Source organism: Apis florea, unplaced genomic scaffold, assembly GCF_048593485.1.
Source record: "Apis florea isolate Af1SG1 unplaced genomic scaffold, ASM4859348v1 contig_3793_pilon, whole genome shotgun sequence".
Classification (NCBI taxonomy): Eukaryota; Metazoa; Arthropoda; class Insecta; order Hymenoptera; family Apidae; genus Apis; species Apis florea.
This window is the reverse complement of record NW_028256856.1, coordinates 1,022,501-1,036,358: the sequence shown is the minus strand read 5'-3', so window position 1 is coordinate 1,036,358 and position 13,858 is coordinate 1,022,501. Positions and strand designations below refer to the sequence as shown.

General features: G+C 45.7%; 1 protein-coding gene across 3 annotated transcripts in view; it reads left to right on the top strand.

Annotated features, from left to right (window-relative positions):
• Positions 1-13,858, top strand: part of Atg17 (autophagy-related 17) — a 39,993-nt gene that overhangs the window by 18,311 nt on the left and 7,824 nt on the right. The window contains exons 1-7 of one of the 3 annotated variants that reach the window (XM_086915559.1): positions 8,409-8,780; positions 9,155-9,443; positions 9,650-10,592; positions 10,665-10,879; positions 10,947-11,064; positions 12,665-13,408; positions 13,495-13,858. The exon at positions 13,495-13,858 is cut by the window's right edge and continues 644 nt beyond it. In XM_086915559.1, coding sequence (XP_086771685.1) covers positions 9,193-9,443; positions 9,650-10,592; positions 10,665-10,879; positions 10,947-11,064; positions 12,665-13,408; positions 13,495-13,858 — 2,635 coding nt within the window. In that variant the 5' untranslated portion in view covers positions 8,409-8,780; positions 9,155-9,192. Of the gene's footprint in view, positions 1-8,408; positions 8,781-9,154; positions 9,444-9,649; positions 10,593-10,664; positions 10,880-10,946; positions 11,581-12,664; positions 13,409-13,494 lie in introns of those variants that run through there. The other 2 variants (XM_086915558.1, XM_086915557.1) reach the window with 2 other exon arrangements.

Here is a 13,858-nt window from a genome sequence, read left to right as displayed (position 1 = left end):
GAAGGAATTAACGCATAAATTCTCACTCGATCGATTTCATCGACCGACAATTGATCATCGATCTCGTTATATATATATATATTATCGCCACATACGTTTCATAGATAATAATAACAGCAGACACAAGCATACCCTTTCGCCGAGAATTTTCGAAATTTCATCCTTTTCCCTTCCTGTTCGCGAGTAATTATTCCTTCTCAACGAAGAACTTATCAAAGAAGCTTGTCCTCGTTAAGTAACAAGCAATATTTCGCGGAAGCGACGATCATGAATGACACGCTCGAAACAAACGTATTCACCCATACACTCGCCTCCAATAACCGAGTGCGGTAATTGCGAAGGTGATGCAAGCGCGCGCCATATTGTTTCCTTTTTATTTCCACCCGGCTCGATTTTCCAATCCCAATTATTTCATCTTCTTTGTTTCGATGACGATGATGATCCTTTTGGGACTGCTCCAAGGAGGGGCTTTATTTGAGCAACAATGGAATGGAATGGAAAGGCATCGCTCGTTATTTTCGAAACGAGTCCTTGGAATTTTCACCACCGATATAATTATCGATATTGTTCTTCCTCGAAGTCCTGCTCGCGGCAAGGCGGAGGGAGGGAAGAGGTGGATCGAATCGAGGTGTGTGAATAACAGGTATTATTAGAAACTTGTGATCTCTTAGCACGTTCTATTAACATATTCAAAATAGGAGGTTCGGATCCTCCGCTTCCTTACGAGAGGACGGTAAACAATGCATAAATAGGTAACGTTAACGTCGTTAGTTTTATTATGCAACGTGTAAATATTACACGGGATGGGACAAGCGGACAGATCTAATCGACGAGTATACATAATCTGTTACGTGATTAAACACCGCTCCTACAAACGTCTCTTCTCTTCGACCGATTCTGAATAAAATTATTCCCGTCCAAGACCGTGTGTCAAGTGCGTGTGGATCGGTCGAAATTACAGAAATTGCCCAAGTGGAGAGCGATGGAACGTTATGAAAGTTTACGACCTGACTTTCGATTAAAATTCGAGCATGACACGATGATTCGATTTTATTGAAAGCTTGGCGAGATCTTTTTAAGTCATCTTTTATGTAACTACGGGCAGGAAAACGTTGCTTGGGAAAACAGAAACGAAAGTGGAACGTGTGCGTGTGTGTGTGGGAATGCGGCGTTACTTTGTTTCTTGCTCAACCTCCTGCGACCGATCGAGCGAGAATCGCGCGAGGAAAAACTCTTTTCCCTTCTTTGTCGAGCAAATCTCTTTGTCCTCCTCTTTCGAAAGAAAATTCCTTCCAAATAATTCCTTTGGCCAAAGAAATTTTGGCGCGACGTTTTTTATAGCCTCGAAACAACAGGATCCGTGTTCGTTGCATTACATCTTCGCTCTCTTCTTGTTTCGTCTCCGTCTCTTGTTTCTCCGCCCGTTGGATCCCGTTTCACGGCCGGTGAAAGAGGTCGAAAGCGAACGAGATGTTCGAGAACGGGCCGTTTTCCGTGACCCCGCGATCCACTTTAAACGCGAACTTTCACGATGATACGCTCGATAAAAAAGCACGCTCTTAGATAGAAGGAGAGAGAGAGAGGTTCGTCGATAAATAAACAAATATATATCCGGTTAGAATAGAATTTCCTTTCGAGAAAGATTGGATCGAATATATATATATATATATATATTTATTCATTAAAATGTTTAATAAAAACGAAGTAGTCACAAATTATATCCAACGTTCGGGATACGACTTTGCCTCGAAACGATCCGAACTTTTCTTTTTTTCTCCACGAAGGGAACAGCAGGTTCGAACGAACACGCTCCTCCTTCTTTCTTCCTCTTTCTCTCTCACGAAAAACGTTCTCCTCGCCTCGTTCGTTTTCCCCCCAGAAAAGGAGGGGGGGGGGGGAAAGATTCCATCTAGATGGGTCCCCCTATTCGTCGTTCCAAAATTACGTTTCTTCGCGCGGATGACCAGTAGTTTTTTTTTTCCCTCGACCCAAACGCGGATAAATATAGGCCTCTTTAGCGGAACCTCGGCCATCGATCCGCCAGGCCTAGGTAAGGCCTCCCTGCCTCGTTCAACCGCTCGTTTTCACCTTTTCTCCCCCCTCTGAAACCTTTTTTTTTTTTTTTCCCATTCTAACGGAATACCTCGAAAGATTTTCATCTCCCGAAGGTTTAGGAATTCGAAGGGGAAAATTCGAAGGGATAGCAGGTAGTTTAAATTTGAGGTTTTTAGAGAGGCGAACTATCGGGACTAAAAATCTTTGGGAAACTTTTTTTTCTTTTTTTTTTCTAAACTAAACAATTTAACCTACGTTTGCGCTCCAGGCGCTCCTTTTCCGTTCCTTAACTTGAAATGATTTCAGATGGGAATTGACCGTGTTCGAACTCTTTCATGTAGTTTAAACGTAAGTTGAAGTTGTCGTATCGATATCGAACTTTGATCACTTTTAGTCTTTTTTTTTTTTTTTTCCAAGAAATATTTGTACTTTCACACGTGTCTTTACGTATGAAGAAAGAAAATTTGTCGGACGTTGAAGTCTGTATCGTAATAATTCTATTATTCTTCTTATTTTTCACCTTCTCTTACCGCTATTTCGATTTTCATTCATCTGTTTTCAAAGTGGAACCAGTTCGATCCAACTTGAGATAGAAAATCTAACCGTTCCTTACAACTTGATAAGATTATTACTCAAAGATCTTAGGTATTCGATATTTCAAAAGAATCAGACGTAGATAAAAATCGTTCTCTTTCAATGGAATGAGAGTTGAAAGAGACGAGAGCAACGAAATAAAAATTCGGAATATGAATTCCAAGCGATCCGTAAGAATGACTCGCGAAGCGAAGACCAGAGATTCGATTCGAATCTGGGAAAAGTGGAGAAGGAGCGCGCAACAAAAGAGCATCGAGCCGATATTCTTTATTTAGCTGTCGATAACCAATCGGCCGGCTCTTATTTAGACCCCGCGATACCATTTCTCCCCGCTTTTCCTCGCACAACGATGCTCATTGTTGCACGATTAACTATCTCCCTCCAACGAAGCCATGCCAATTAACCCTTTCAAACTTACGAGATCGATCGCTTAATCTCGCGTCACAAACTCGGGGATGAAATTTGAAAGAATAATATGAGATATGAAAGCAGCTTTGAAAATATCCCCGAGATTTTCATTATTCTCTGGATTCGAAGATTGATTGGAAGCATTTTCCACGATATCGGCGATTACGTTTGCTCGAATTGTCGGAGCAGCCACATTGTTGGAGTTTGTGGCCGAAAAGGGGAGGGAAAAGCGTTGGATCGGGCAAAGGACAGCGGGGGTTATCTTCGATCAAGATTCGCGTCGTATGCGGGAGAGAAACGGGTGTTCGATAGCGGGTCAATTAACCGATGAAGGGGGGATTTATCTTCGCTCTCGTTTTTTCCTTCAACACGTTCGTCGCACGTATATTGCTGACGCTTTCTTCTTCTTCAAGAAAAATAAGATTTTAACCATTTACATTCGTATTTGTTATATTTAAGAAGGTTATCGGTCAAGTAAGAAGAGCCCTCTGCAACGTTATATTATATTATATTTTTACTAATGTATATGTACAATAATAAAATATATAGGATTATATGGCGACGCAAGAGTTAAAGCGAAATTTTAAAAGAAACTTAATGGAATAAGCATTGAAATATAAAATATACGTGACGGAATTTAAAATTTAAGAATAATAGAAACAGAAAAGAGGGGCAAGTATGACTCGTTAGCGAATCACTCTGCATTTTTATACAATTTCAAATCTAAAAGGGAGGGTGTTATTACCACCGATAATATGAGTTGAAGTTGCCAATTAGAGGCTTATATTCAGATACCAAAATACTTAAAATTGACTTTGGAAACGAGCGAACAAGTAGAGAGTACACTGAAAACAATTAATTCGGAATTGGTTAATGAAAACTAAGAACTGATATATTTATATATTAAAGTATATATAAAATGAATAGCCAGCAATGCGCCGAAAATTAATAATTTCGTGGACGATTCTCGTTCGAGAGAGAAACGAGATTGCAATCTCTCAAAGATGCGCACGACACTTTGCAATGTTTCTCTCTTCGTGCATTTCGATTGTTAATTCTATTAATCGGGATTATCGAGGCATAAATATTAGGCAGGCTTTCATCTCGAAAGTTGAAGCATTAATTTCGTTGAAAGCATCCGCGTGAATCGATATGCAGCCGTACTTCTCATACCTCCATCTCCTTCCTCCATTTTCTTATATTCGAGGAGGGAAAATATCGTACAAAGAGTCATTGTTATTGACACGAATTGTCAATCGTTAAATATATAACGATTTCCCGTAAAACTGGACTTTTCTCAAAGACGATTCTCTTCTCTTTATTCAACGAACATTTTAATTATTAATCGTGGAGAAAATAAACGAGCAGCAGCCCCCTCTTTCTTAATTATCTCGCATACGTCTCCAATTCGAAATCATCGGTGGATGGAAATGGAGGAAGGTTGTCTCTCTCTCTCTCTCTCTCTCTCTCTCTCTCCGTGCAGAAGCTCGATATACGGAATCGCATAAATTAGGATCGTTTATTGACGTGTCTGAGCGGTGCATAGAGGGTGTGCGCGATATATTAGAGGCGATGTTGCGTTGTCGGATATTTGGACCGTGTCCCAAAAGCCTTGAGGGTTTATTCTAGTAACGCGAGGCTTTCCTTTTCAGATCTCATCGGCGGCAATTCGGTGAAAAACGATCGATTCACGCGAATCATCCCTTTAATTATTCCCTCCTCTTTTGCTGCAGGAAATTCTTCGAATTTACGCGTAGAAATAAAGAGACGGAAAGTAATGTAACTGTGCAGGGTAAATTTTAAAACGAGATTTCGAAATCGTCCTCCAATGCGGATAACGAGAATGGATAATAAGCGATATTTCATCAAATATGGGTGTAGCTAGTGAAAGTTGTTGTGCGCGTGACAAGTGAATCGTGGGTCGTGCACTTTTCGCGATATCCTCCCGATGGAAAATTTCCATTCTCGTCATTTACGTAAATCCTTTTTTCTTCTTCTGGAATAATTGCATTGCACCGCAAGTCGATCGTGAATTAGCAAGATCTGCAATTAATGCAAAAAAAAAAGAAAAAAAAACAGTGTTGTAATCCCGCCTTTTAATTCCATTTCCCTTTATTCCGCCAAATAACTTCTTGTCGATAACTGCTCGTCGACGGAAATGAATTCGTTTATTATATTATTAACGATCGCGAAAAACTATTCGTTCTAATTGAGAAAACGCACGGTAAAAGTATCGAGTTTCACTGGTACCGGGCAGAGAAAACCGCTAATTTGTACCGTTTTACGACCCCCCCCCCCTGGTATCCGGCTCCAATATCCAACGACGAAAAACGAAAAGAAAAAGAATACACGCGAGTTTCCAACAACCATTCACTTTCCAACCGAATTTATCGCACGAGGATAAGAATAAGAACTATCGTTGCTTCCTCGTTTCACGAAAATAAAGAATCGCGTGGAGGAAACAACGACGCAGAAGACAGAGAGAGAGAGAGAGAGAAATCGGCCGATATCGATGGAGCGATACCTCGAGATCGTTTCCTGGCGATCGACCAACCGATCACCCCATCTCCTCTCACCGGATGGACGGCCGAGTTTTCACCGTGGATAAGATCGCGACCCGCCACGCTCATTGCTGCGTCCACGCGTTCCCATCGACTCGTTGCCTTTTGAACGCCGTGTCGTGCGGAGACCGAACGAATTCTTCTGCCACGACCGAGCCTGGCCCATCGACCCTTTAATAACTCGCGATGGATCGCCGCCCTCTTTATAATCCACCGCGTATATACTCGATTATCCGTACAGGATAAGATTGAAATTTTGAAGATCTTCATCTTTCATGCGTAACTTTCTGTGGCGTGTCTTTTCGTTTCTCGAGAAAAAAAGAAAGAGTCGCTTTTGACGAACTTATCGATCGCGCGCGCGCGCGTGTCCACGTTTCGCGTGGGTGTGTGTTTTGCGGTGCGTAGAACTTATAATTAGAAAAGGGGAGCATTAGTCCAAGTTAAGATATTCTGGGAATTCAGTGTCGTGCCGTGAAATTCTTGGCCCCTGTTTGCCAGGTTCAAACCTGCGCCGGAAGCTTACGCAATCGCATGCGATTGAAAAGAGGTCACCGCCGCGTTATATACGGTGCGCGAAACACGAAGCGAATTTTCATCATCATCTTTCCCACCTATCCCTCCCTCCTCTTTCACACGTTGTGCAACAATGTTGCACACCTCCGATCTTTTTTTGGGACCCCCTTATAGACACGATGCGTGCAGAATTATAAATATTACGACCGGCGTTGCGCTCGTTAATGAAACCAGACAAGATAACTCTTTAGCTATAAATGTATATATATATTTTTGCTCCGAATCGCATCGACGACGAGCATTCGAAAAAAGAAATTTCTCTGAATTTTACTGGAAGAAGATCGAGACTGGGAAAAAGAAAAGATTTCGCGAAGGACGTTTGATCGATGGTTCAGGCGCTATAGATAGCGATGCAGTCACTGGGAAAACTGGCTAATCGCGCGCGATGATCGCCAATGCTCTACGTTTTTTGCGTCGAAAGAAAAATCGTTGATTATTGATAAATCAATCGGTCAGGTTGTTTCGATCTATTCGGTCTTAATTAAGAGCAAACGGGACTTCTTTCAATCTCGAACGAATTTTTCGATCTCTTTTTCCGACAGATTCCCTTTCTCTCTTTCTTTCTCCGTCTTTTTCAGACACGGAAACTGGGGGCGTCGTAGAGGGAAAAAAGGGAGCGAACCGGCGCGGCGTAAAATCGATACGTTGTCCAACAGTTGTGCAATATATACTTCAGCCTCGATTTACTCTTCCTTCACCCTCTTTCTTGTTGTCTTCGCGCGCTCTCCCCCTTCTTTCCCTCTCCGACCGAGAATTTCGGTGTGTTTCGTTCACCCACCCCTCGAGACGAAGGAAGGGCGATGAATTTTCCTCGATGATTGCGGCCTCTTTCTTAATCGGTTGACAGGGTTCGAAATCGATCTATCGTGTTATTCGTTCGAGCGATATGATTTTTCGAATCGAAAGGAGGAGCGGTTAGCAAGTTTCGTTGGATAAATTTCTCCCAAGATCGATATTTCCGACGAAAAAGAAGAGAAAAATGAAATGTTTGAACGTTTGACAACGCTGAATCATCGATCAATCATTCTCTGCACGGCACAACTTTGCTCGAATGTATGTAATGAAATATACGATAACGATTTCTCGTTCGAGGGATCGTGCGATATTCGTCAATCAAAAATATAATGATTCTCGGGACGTAAACAGTTTCTCTTCCATCAATGTCGAGGCGGCACACCTGTCGAAACCTGTAGTTCAGTCGACGGCTGAACCTGTACCGAGATTCATCTCGTCTAATTCGTTAAGATTTTCCAAGACTTTTAAATTGGAAAAGAAAGGAAAAATGGGCCAAGTTCATCGTCCTCGTGCGAGATAGGAATAATTTCAAACGGAATATTCGGGTGCGATATTTTGAAAAGAGACGTAAAAAAAAAAAAAAAGAAGAAAATTCAATCGTAATAATTTTGGAATCGTAAATGTTGTGAAGCGAAACGAGAACGAGCCGCCAGGTGCGCGCCGCCCGAAATCCAGGCTATGACGTAAGTGTGCAGAGATGGCGCGAGCCGTGTCCACGACCTTGAGCTTTCATCGCGTGCCAAGATTACATCGCTCGAAGCTCGATCAATTATCCACAGAGGCAGAGCTCGGTGGACACTGTATCCGTTCCTCTATCCCTCGAGCAGAGATATAACGAGGATTTGAATTAACGTTTGTCCGCCTCTGAGCTGAGAAAAAATTGATGATATATTCCAATCGTCGTATCGTCAATATCTCGTGCAGAGCGACTACAGGGTTAATATCGCACGAGATCTCACTCCTCTGAATCGTTACGATCGTTCTGTTAACAATTCTGCGATCATTCTGCTCGTTATTCATTTAATTTCGCGAGTAATTTCTTTAATTGCAAGATCGGGGAACGCCACTTGCGCATCATGAAACCATTGGGAATTCTGGGAGAATTTTACGAAATTTCGATTATTATTTTCCCGTGCATTTTTGGCCAATTTCCTCGAAACGGTTCGTGCGAGCCTCCCTTGTGGCGGCCCGAAACGATCCATCACTCACTGGGCTTTCCTTTGACAGTAGATTCCCTGGCCACGTTCTACCATCTGATGAAATTGGGGCTTGGAAAAATTTCCACACCCGGAGAAGCAATTACTGGGGAGGGTTCTACCGAGCAACCTTGGCAACCAGAAAGCCCAACAACGAGCTTCTAGAAATTCTAGAAAATATACGGGATAACTGGAGTGCGGCGAAATTCGTGTAGTAAAAATCTAACACGAGATGAATTAAATAAATACCACTGTTGAATTTGGGAATTCTATTAAAAATTGGACGTTCGATCGGAAGGGGTGACGAAAGCGCATGATCATCATCTTCGTGCACACGATCGATAGCGCGTGCACACACTCCTCTCCTCCTTTGTTTTTCCACCACGCTATCGACCCGCGAGGATCCAACTCGAGGCAACACTCGCTCTCGAAATTCACCCTCGTGAAGGAAACCGTGCGCCCGACCTAAGGATCGTAACCGATTTCGTCGACGAGTTATCCCTAATTCTGAGAAGCTTGAGCTCGATATCGTTTCAAGAATCGAACAATCGGATCGTAATCGAACGAGAAAGAAGGAAGATTTCACGCACAAATCGACGTATAAAACTTTTATATTTTAATACTTGTTTTTACGTATAAAGAAGGAAAATTGGCGCGATAATTTAATAATAAAGTCGCTCGAACTAATTTTATTACCGTATTCGATGCTTGCAAAAGATGCTCGAAAATATGCTTTGAAAATAACGTCTGTCAAATCCAATTTCAAATACAAAAAAATCTAACCATTCGATAGCATATCATTCCACGCTTTATATTAGATTACACTCAAAGAGCCTGTTCGTAAATAAATAAATATTGTCACCGTTGGTAGAGCGCAAAATCTATCCAAAATTCGATCGAAAGATCGTCCTTCGTTTCAAGTGTTCCTTCATCGAGACCAACTGCGAATGATATGTGATTTCGAAATTTCAGATGTCGATCTTCAGAATCAGATCGACGCGTCGCTCGCGATGCCGGCCACTTACCAGACCTTGATCGCCCGCGCCCAATTGGCCCAGCAGTGCTGCGGACTGGCGCGGGAGCAGACGAGGATCTGCGAGAGGCTGGTCCACGATCAGCACCTTCAGCAGCAGGGTTGGGCAGCCGTGGTCGCGAATCTGGAGGACATCACTCAGATGTTCCAGTCACGGGCCGACCTCCTGCAGCAGAGCTTCGCCGTTTACTTGTCGGAGAGGCAGCGGCACATGGAACTACTCGAGAAGTAAGCATGAAAAGATAAATAAGCCCGGTTTATTTTAGAAACTCTCGCCTCGGCCGATAAATAGCTAAGACTAAGGATATCATCCGAATCGAGTTCGTCACTGGATTCGACATTTTTAACGAGACCTGGATCGGTTCATATTACGTTCTGAAAGAAAATAATCTCGAGGTAGTAGTAAAATTTCAAAAAACGGGACAAATTCGTAGCTTCAACGGCGACCTGGGCACCCTGGCGAAAATCCCGATCCTGCCGGCGCTGAGGGCCCAGGCGGAAGGTTTGCTGAGCCCGGACGAGCAGCCGAGCCAGCCCGAGAAGGACTCGGAGGGGAGGGAGAAGGTTCTGAGCCTGCTTCGATGGATCTCGGCGAAGGACAATCAGAGCAGCCTGGAGCAGGTGGCTGAGCAGTGCTCGAGGGGCCTGGAGCAGTTCGACGAGAGGGTGATGGAGGCGTTGAAGGCCGAGGTGAACGCGGCCATAGACAGCGCGAACAAGCAGGACATGAAGGAGATCAAGGGCCTGGGCGAGAGGTTGTTCGCATTGGAGCAGCTGATGGCCCAGACGAAGAAGCTGGTCCAGGAGCAGGGGGAGCTCGCCCAGGGCTTCCTCCAGAATCAGAGCCGGGCGAACAACTTGGGCGACGCGAGCGTGCTGCCCGACCTGTGCACGTCGCACAGGCGCCAGCTGCTCGTCATGCTGCAGAATCACAACAAGTTGCGGGACATAAGGCGTAGGTGCACGAAGGCGAAGGAGGAGCTGTCTGTGAACATCTATCATCGGCTCAAGTGGATCATGTACGTGGAGAACAAGATGATGGAGGTGGACGGCAAGCTGGTCATGTACCACGAGAGTCTGAAACGTTTGAGGAGGCATCTCGAGGTCCTTCAGCAGATCCACCTCGCGCCCCAGATGTACATGAACGCCGTGGCCGAGGTGGTCAGGAGGAGAACGTTCTCCCAGGCTTTCCTCGTTTGGGCAAGCAACTTGGCCTGCCAATTGCTCACCGTCCACAGCGAGGAATTGGCCCGTAGAAGGGAGTTTCAGAGCAAATTCGACGGCCACTTCCTCAACACCTTGTTCCCCGGCCTCGAGGACACGCCACCCCCATTCGCCACCCAGGCGCCGTCCGTTTTCGACAACGGGCTGCCAAAGGTAATCGTTCGCATTTCTATCTTTTAATTGGCGAGAGGAGACGTTGTATCGCGCAACGTGTACGTGTTGCAGTTGACGGCGGAGGACATGGAATCTCTTAGATCTCAGCTACCCGATCTGGCGCTCACCATCTCGTCGCCAGACTTGAACAGCATCACTCAGTTCTTCCTGTCGAAGAGTCTCACCAGCACAGACGAGAACAACAAGGAGAAGGATGGCGCTTCCATGCGCGTGGACGTGGCCACCAAGGAGCAGGAACGAGCCAGAGCTCCGATGCTGTTCGACAGGTATTTCTGGGGGAGGGGGGACTTTAGCGAATTTTAGCAAAGAGATTCACCCTCGTTTCACTTTCAGGGGTGGTTTCGAATCGGAGACGGACACGGAGGAGTTCGAGAAGATCGGGCAGGGCGCCACGGACTCTAAACCGGAGTCGTTCGATGGCGCGAAACAAACGCGTCAGAAGCAATTGGAGGTTGGTGCCTCGCGAAGCGTCTCCCCCGCTTCCTCGACCTCGACTAACGTATCCCCGCTTAATTCGAAAGTCGCGGACCTGACGAACCGGTCATCCTCCTCGAGCGAGCCTGGATCCTTCCATTTCCCCAGTCTGTCCGTGAGCGAGCGTCCGGCTCAGCTGAGCCCGCTAACCGAGTGCGCCGAGAACGGCGAGTCGAGCTGTTTGCTTCACCGTGCCAACCACTGTCTTCCCAAATATCACGAGGCGCCGTCGAGCACGATGCCCGCCGAGGAGGCAAACTCCCTAAGCCCGAATCCTCCCTCCTCCCTGTCACGGTCCGTGATGTGCGACGGCCAGCAGCAGCACCAGCAGCAACGTCACCAGTTGTCGGGCAGCGGCGGTAGCAGCCCATCCGTAGGAGTTGGGCCTACCGACTTCATGGCTACCGAGTTTTACATGGACGAGTCTCTGCCGAGCAGCCTCAGCGAGCATCCCGCCGACGGCCAGCATCAGGCTATCGTTTCCCTTCTCCAGGTACTGGACGACTTACAGCTCGCTAACAGACCTTGTAGTCGTAGCCGTAAACGTTCCATTACCGCTAATGTATATATATATACATATACATATGTATATGTATATATATATATATACACGTACTTTTATTCATTATCCCATCCCAATCCCTCTTACGAGATATATATATATATATATATGTGTGTATATACTTGTTTGCTTTACACATATTTCAAATATTAGTTTCTTCCCATTTTTGATTCGTGTATCTCCTTGTCTATGCGTGTCTATCATTTTCCTCCTTGTATCTACGATATTGTATATTTATATATATATATATATATATAAAAATAGAGTGTATATTAATAATATATTTTATAATATATATATATATGTTATATACGTGCATCTTCGTTTTTAAGGAAAGACGTTCTTTTTCTTTTTTTTTTTTTTTTTCACTAGACGTTGTCCGCTTATTTGAATTTTTATGTCCACTTACTTTCCCTTTCTGTGGTTTCTAGGTAACTTTCGTTGTCATTGTCTTTACATTCGCTATCCAGTAAGCTATTAGCGCTGACTTATTGCAAAGTAATTTTCCAAGTCGTGTGGGTATGTATCTCTTGCCTGCCATCGCCTCTTTCACGAGTTTGTCGAATTTAATTTGTCCAACCTTTCTCTCTAGAGCACACAGCTTAAGCGTTTCACGTTGAACGTTTATTATTAGCCGACCGCGTCTCGTGTGACTGCGTGTGTTTTGATTTTTTTTACAGGATAGCTGCCGTCGCACTCGATACTCCCGCTCCCATGATCCCGAAGTACGTTTCCATATTTCGAAAATCGAGACGAGAGATATCACGCATTTTCATCGCTTTAACTTTATCGCCGCGTCGACTCACCTTTGGGATCCCTACTATTCTATCCTAATCTATCGCTAACAACATTGATCGACTCTTTCTTTCTTTCTTTCTACTCTTTTTCACTTCACCACGCCTGCGAACGAAATACGTTACGATAGTTGTTTTCTCTTGCGACTGTTTGAAAACAAGAAGGACACCGTTCTTCGACGGTCCACTCATCGACGCATTTCTGACGGTCGACGTTTCAGGAGAATCTTGGGAACACGCGGGAGGAGGTGGAGAGGCTTCGTTCCATGTTGAAAACGATGAAGGCGGTGGTGTACGAGGCGTTGAGGTCCGTCCGCCAGGAGTTGGCCGTTCTCAGGGATCGTTCGAACGAGGAGGCGGCCGGTTTCTCGAAGACGACCGACCAGGTCCGCGAGGCCCTCTCGTTGTACACCCGGGAGTGCGATCGCCGTCTCCGTGAACGGGAGCAAGAGTTGACGGTGGACCACGAGCTCGAGATGGCGGACGTGAAGAAGATGATCCAGAACCGGGAGGAGGAGATATGCGGGTTGAAACGGAGCGTGATGGAGAAGGAGACGGAGCTGGCGGAGCACGAGCGGCTGATATCGACCATGCGCCAGAAGCTGGAGAACGAGCAAACGGAGATGAGAGAGCTGCAGACGCGGCTCCACCAACAGCTCGAGGAGGCGTTGGAGCAGGCGCGCGCCGAGAAGGAGTCGGCGGTGAAGAGCGCGAACGACGAGAGGTTCTTGGAGATAGCGTCCCTCACCAATTCCGTCACGCAATGCCAGAAACGTATCCAGGAATTGGAGGAGAGTTTGGACACGGCGCGCAGCGATCAGAAGAGGATGGTGAAGGAGGCGACCGAAAAGCTGCAGATGGAGTACAAGAGCGAGCTTCAATCGATCAGGAGCCGGTTCAAACTGATGACCGCCTCCACGACCATGGAGAGCAGCCCGACCGACAGCACCGACAGCAAGATCGAAGTGAGTACACGATATTTCATTCCTCCTCGAGGACGCTCTCTCTCTCTCTCTCTTCCCTTAAAACCCGCCAACGTTATTCCTTTCAGAGACCAGATTTCATCGAGTTGGCCGGTCACGTGTTGGCCTCGGCGTCGCAAGATATGAAGCAGGAGAAAGCCATAAGAACGATCGAGGACGAGCGTACGACGGATTGCGTGGCGAAGTTGGTCCACGATCTTCGACTGGCCACGCAGGTGATCGAGGAGAAGGACAGAGAGATGGAGATGTTCAGGAGAAGAGAGGTGGCGCTGACGGACGAGTGCAAGCGTTACAAGAGCACGATCAGACGTTTGACCGAGTCGGAGACGTTCAAGAGCGAGGCGAGTTTGCACAAGGAGAGCAGCGACGAGCAGTTGGAAATGAGTCAGAGCAGTCTGGAGGAGGTGGCCAAGAACTTGGAGACGGAGAAGG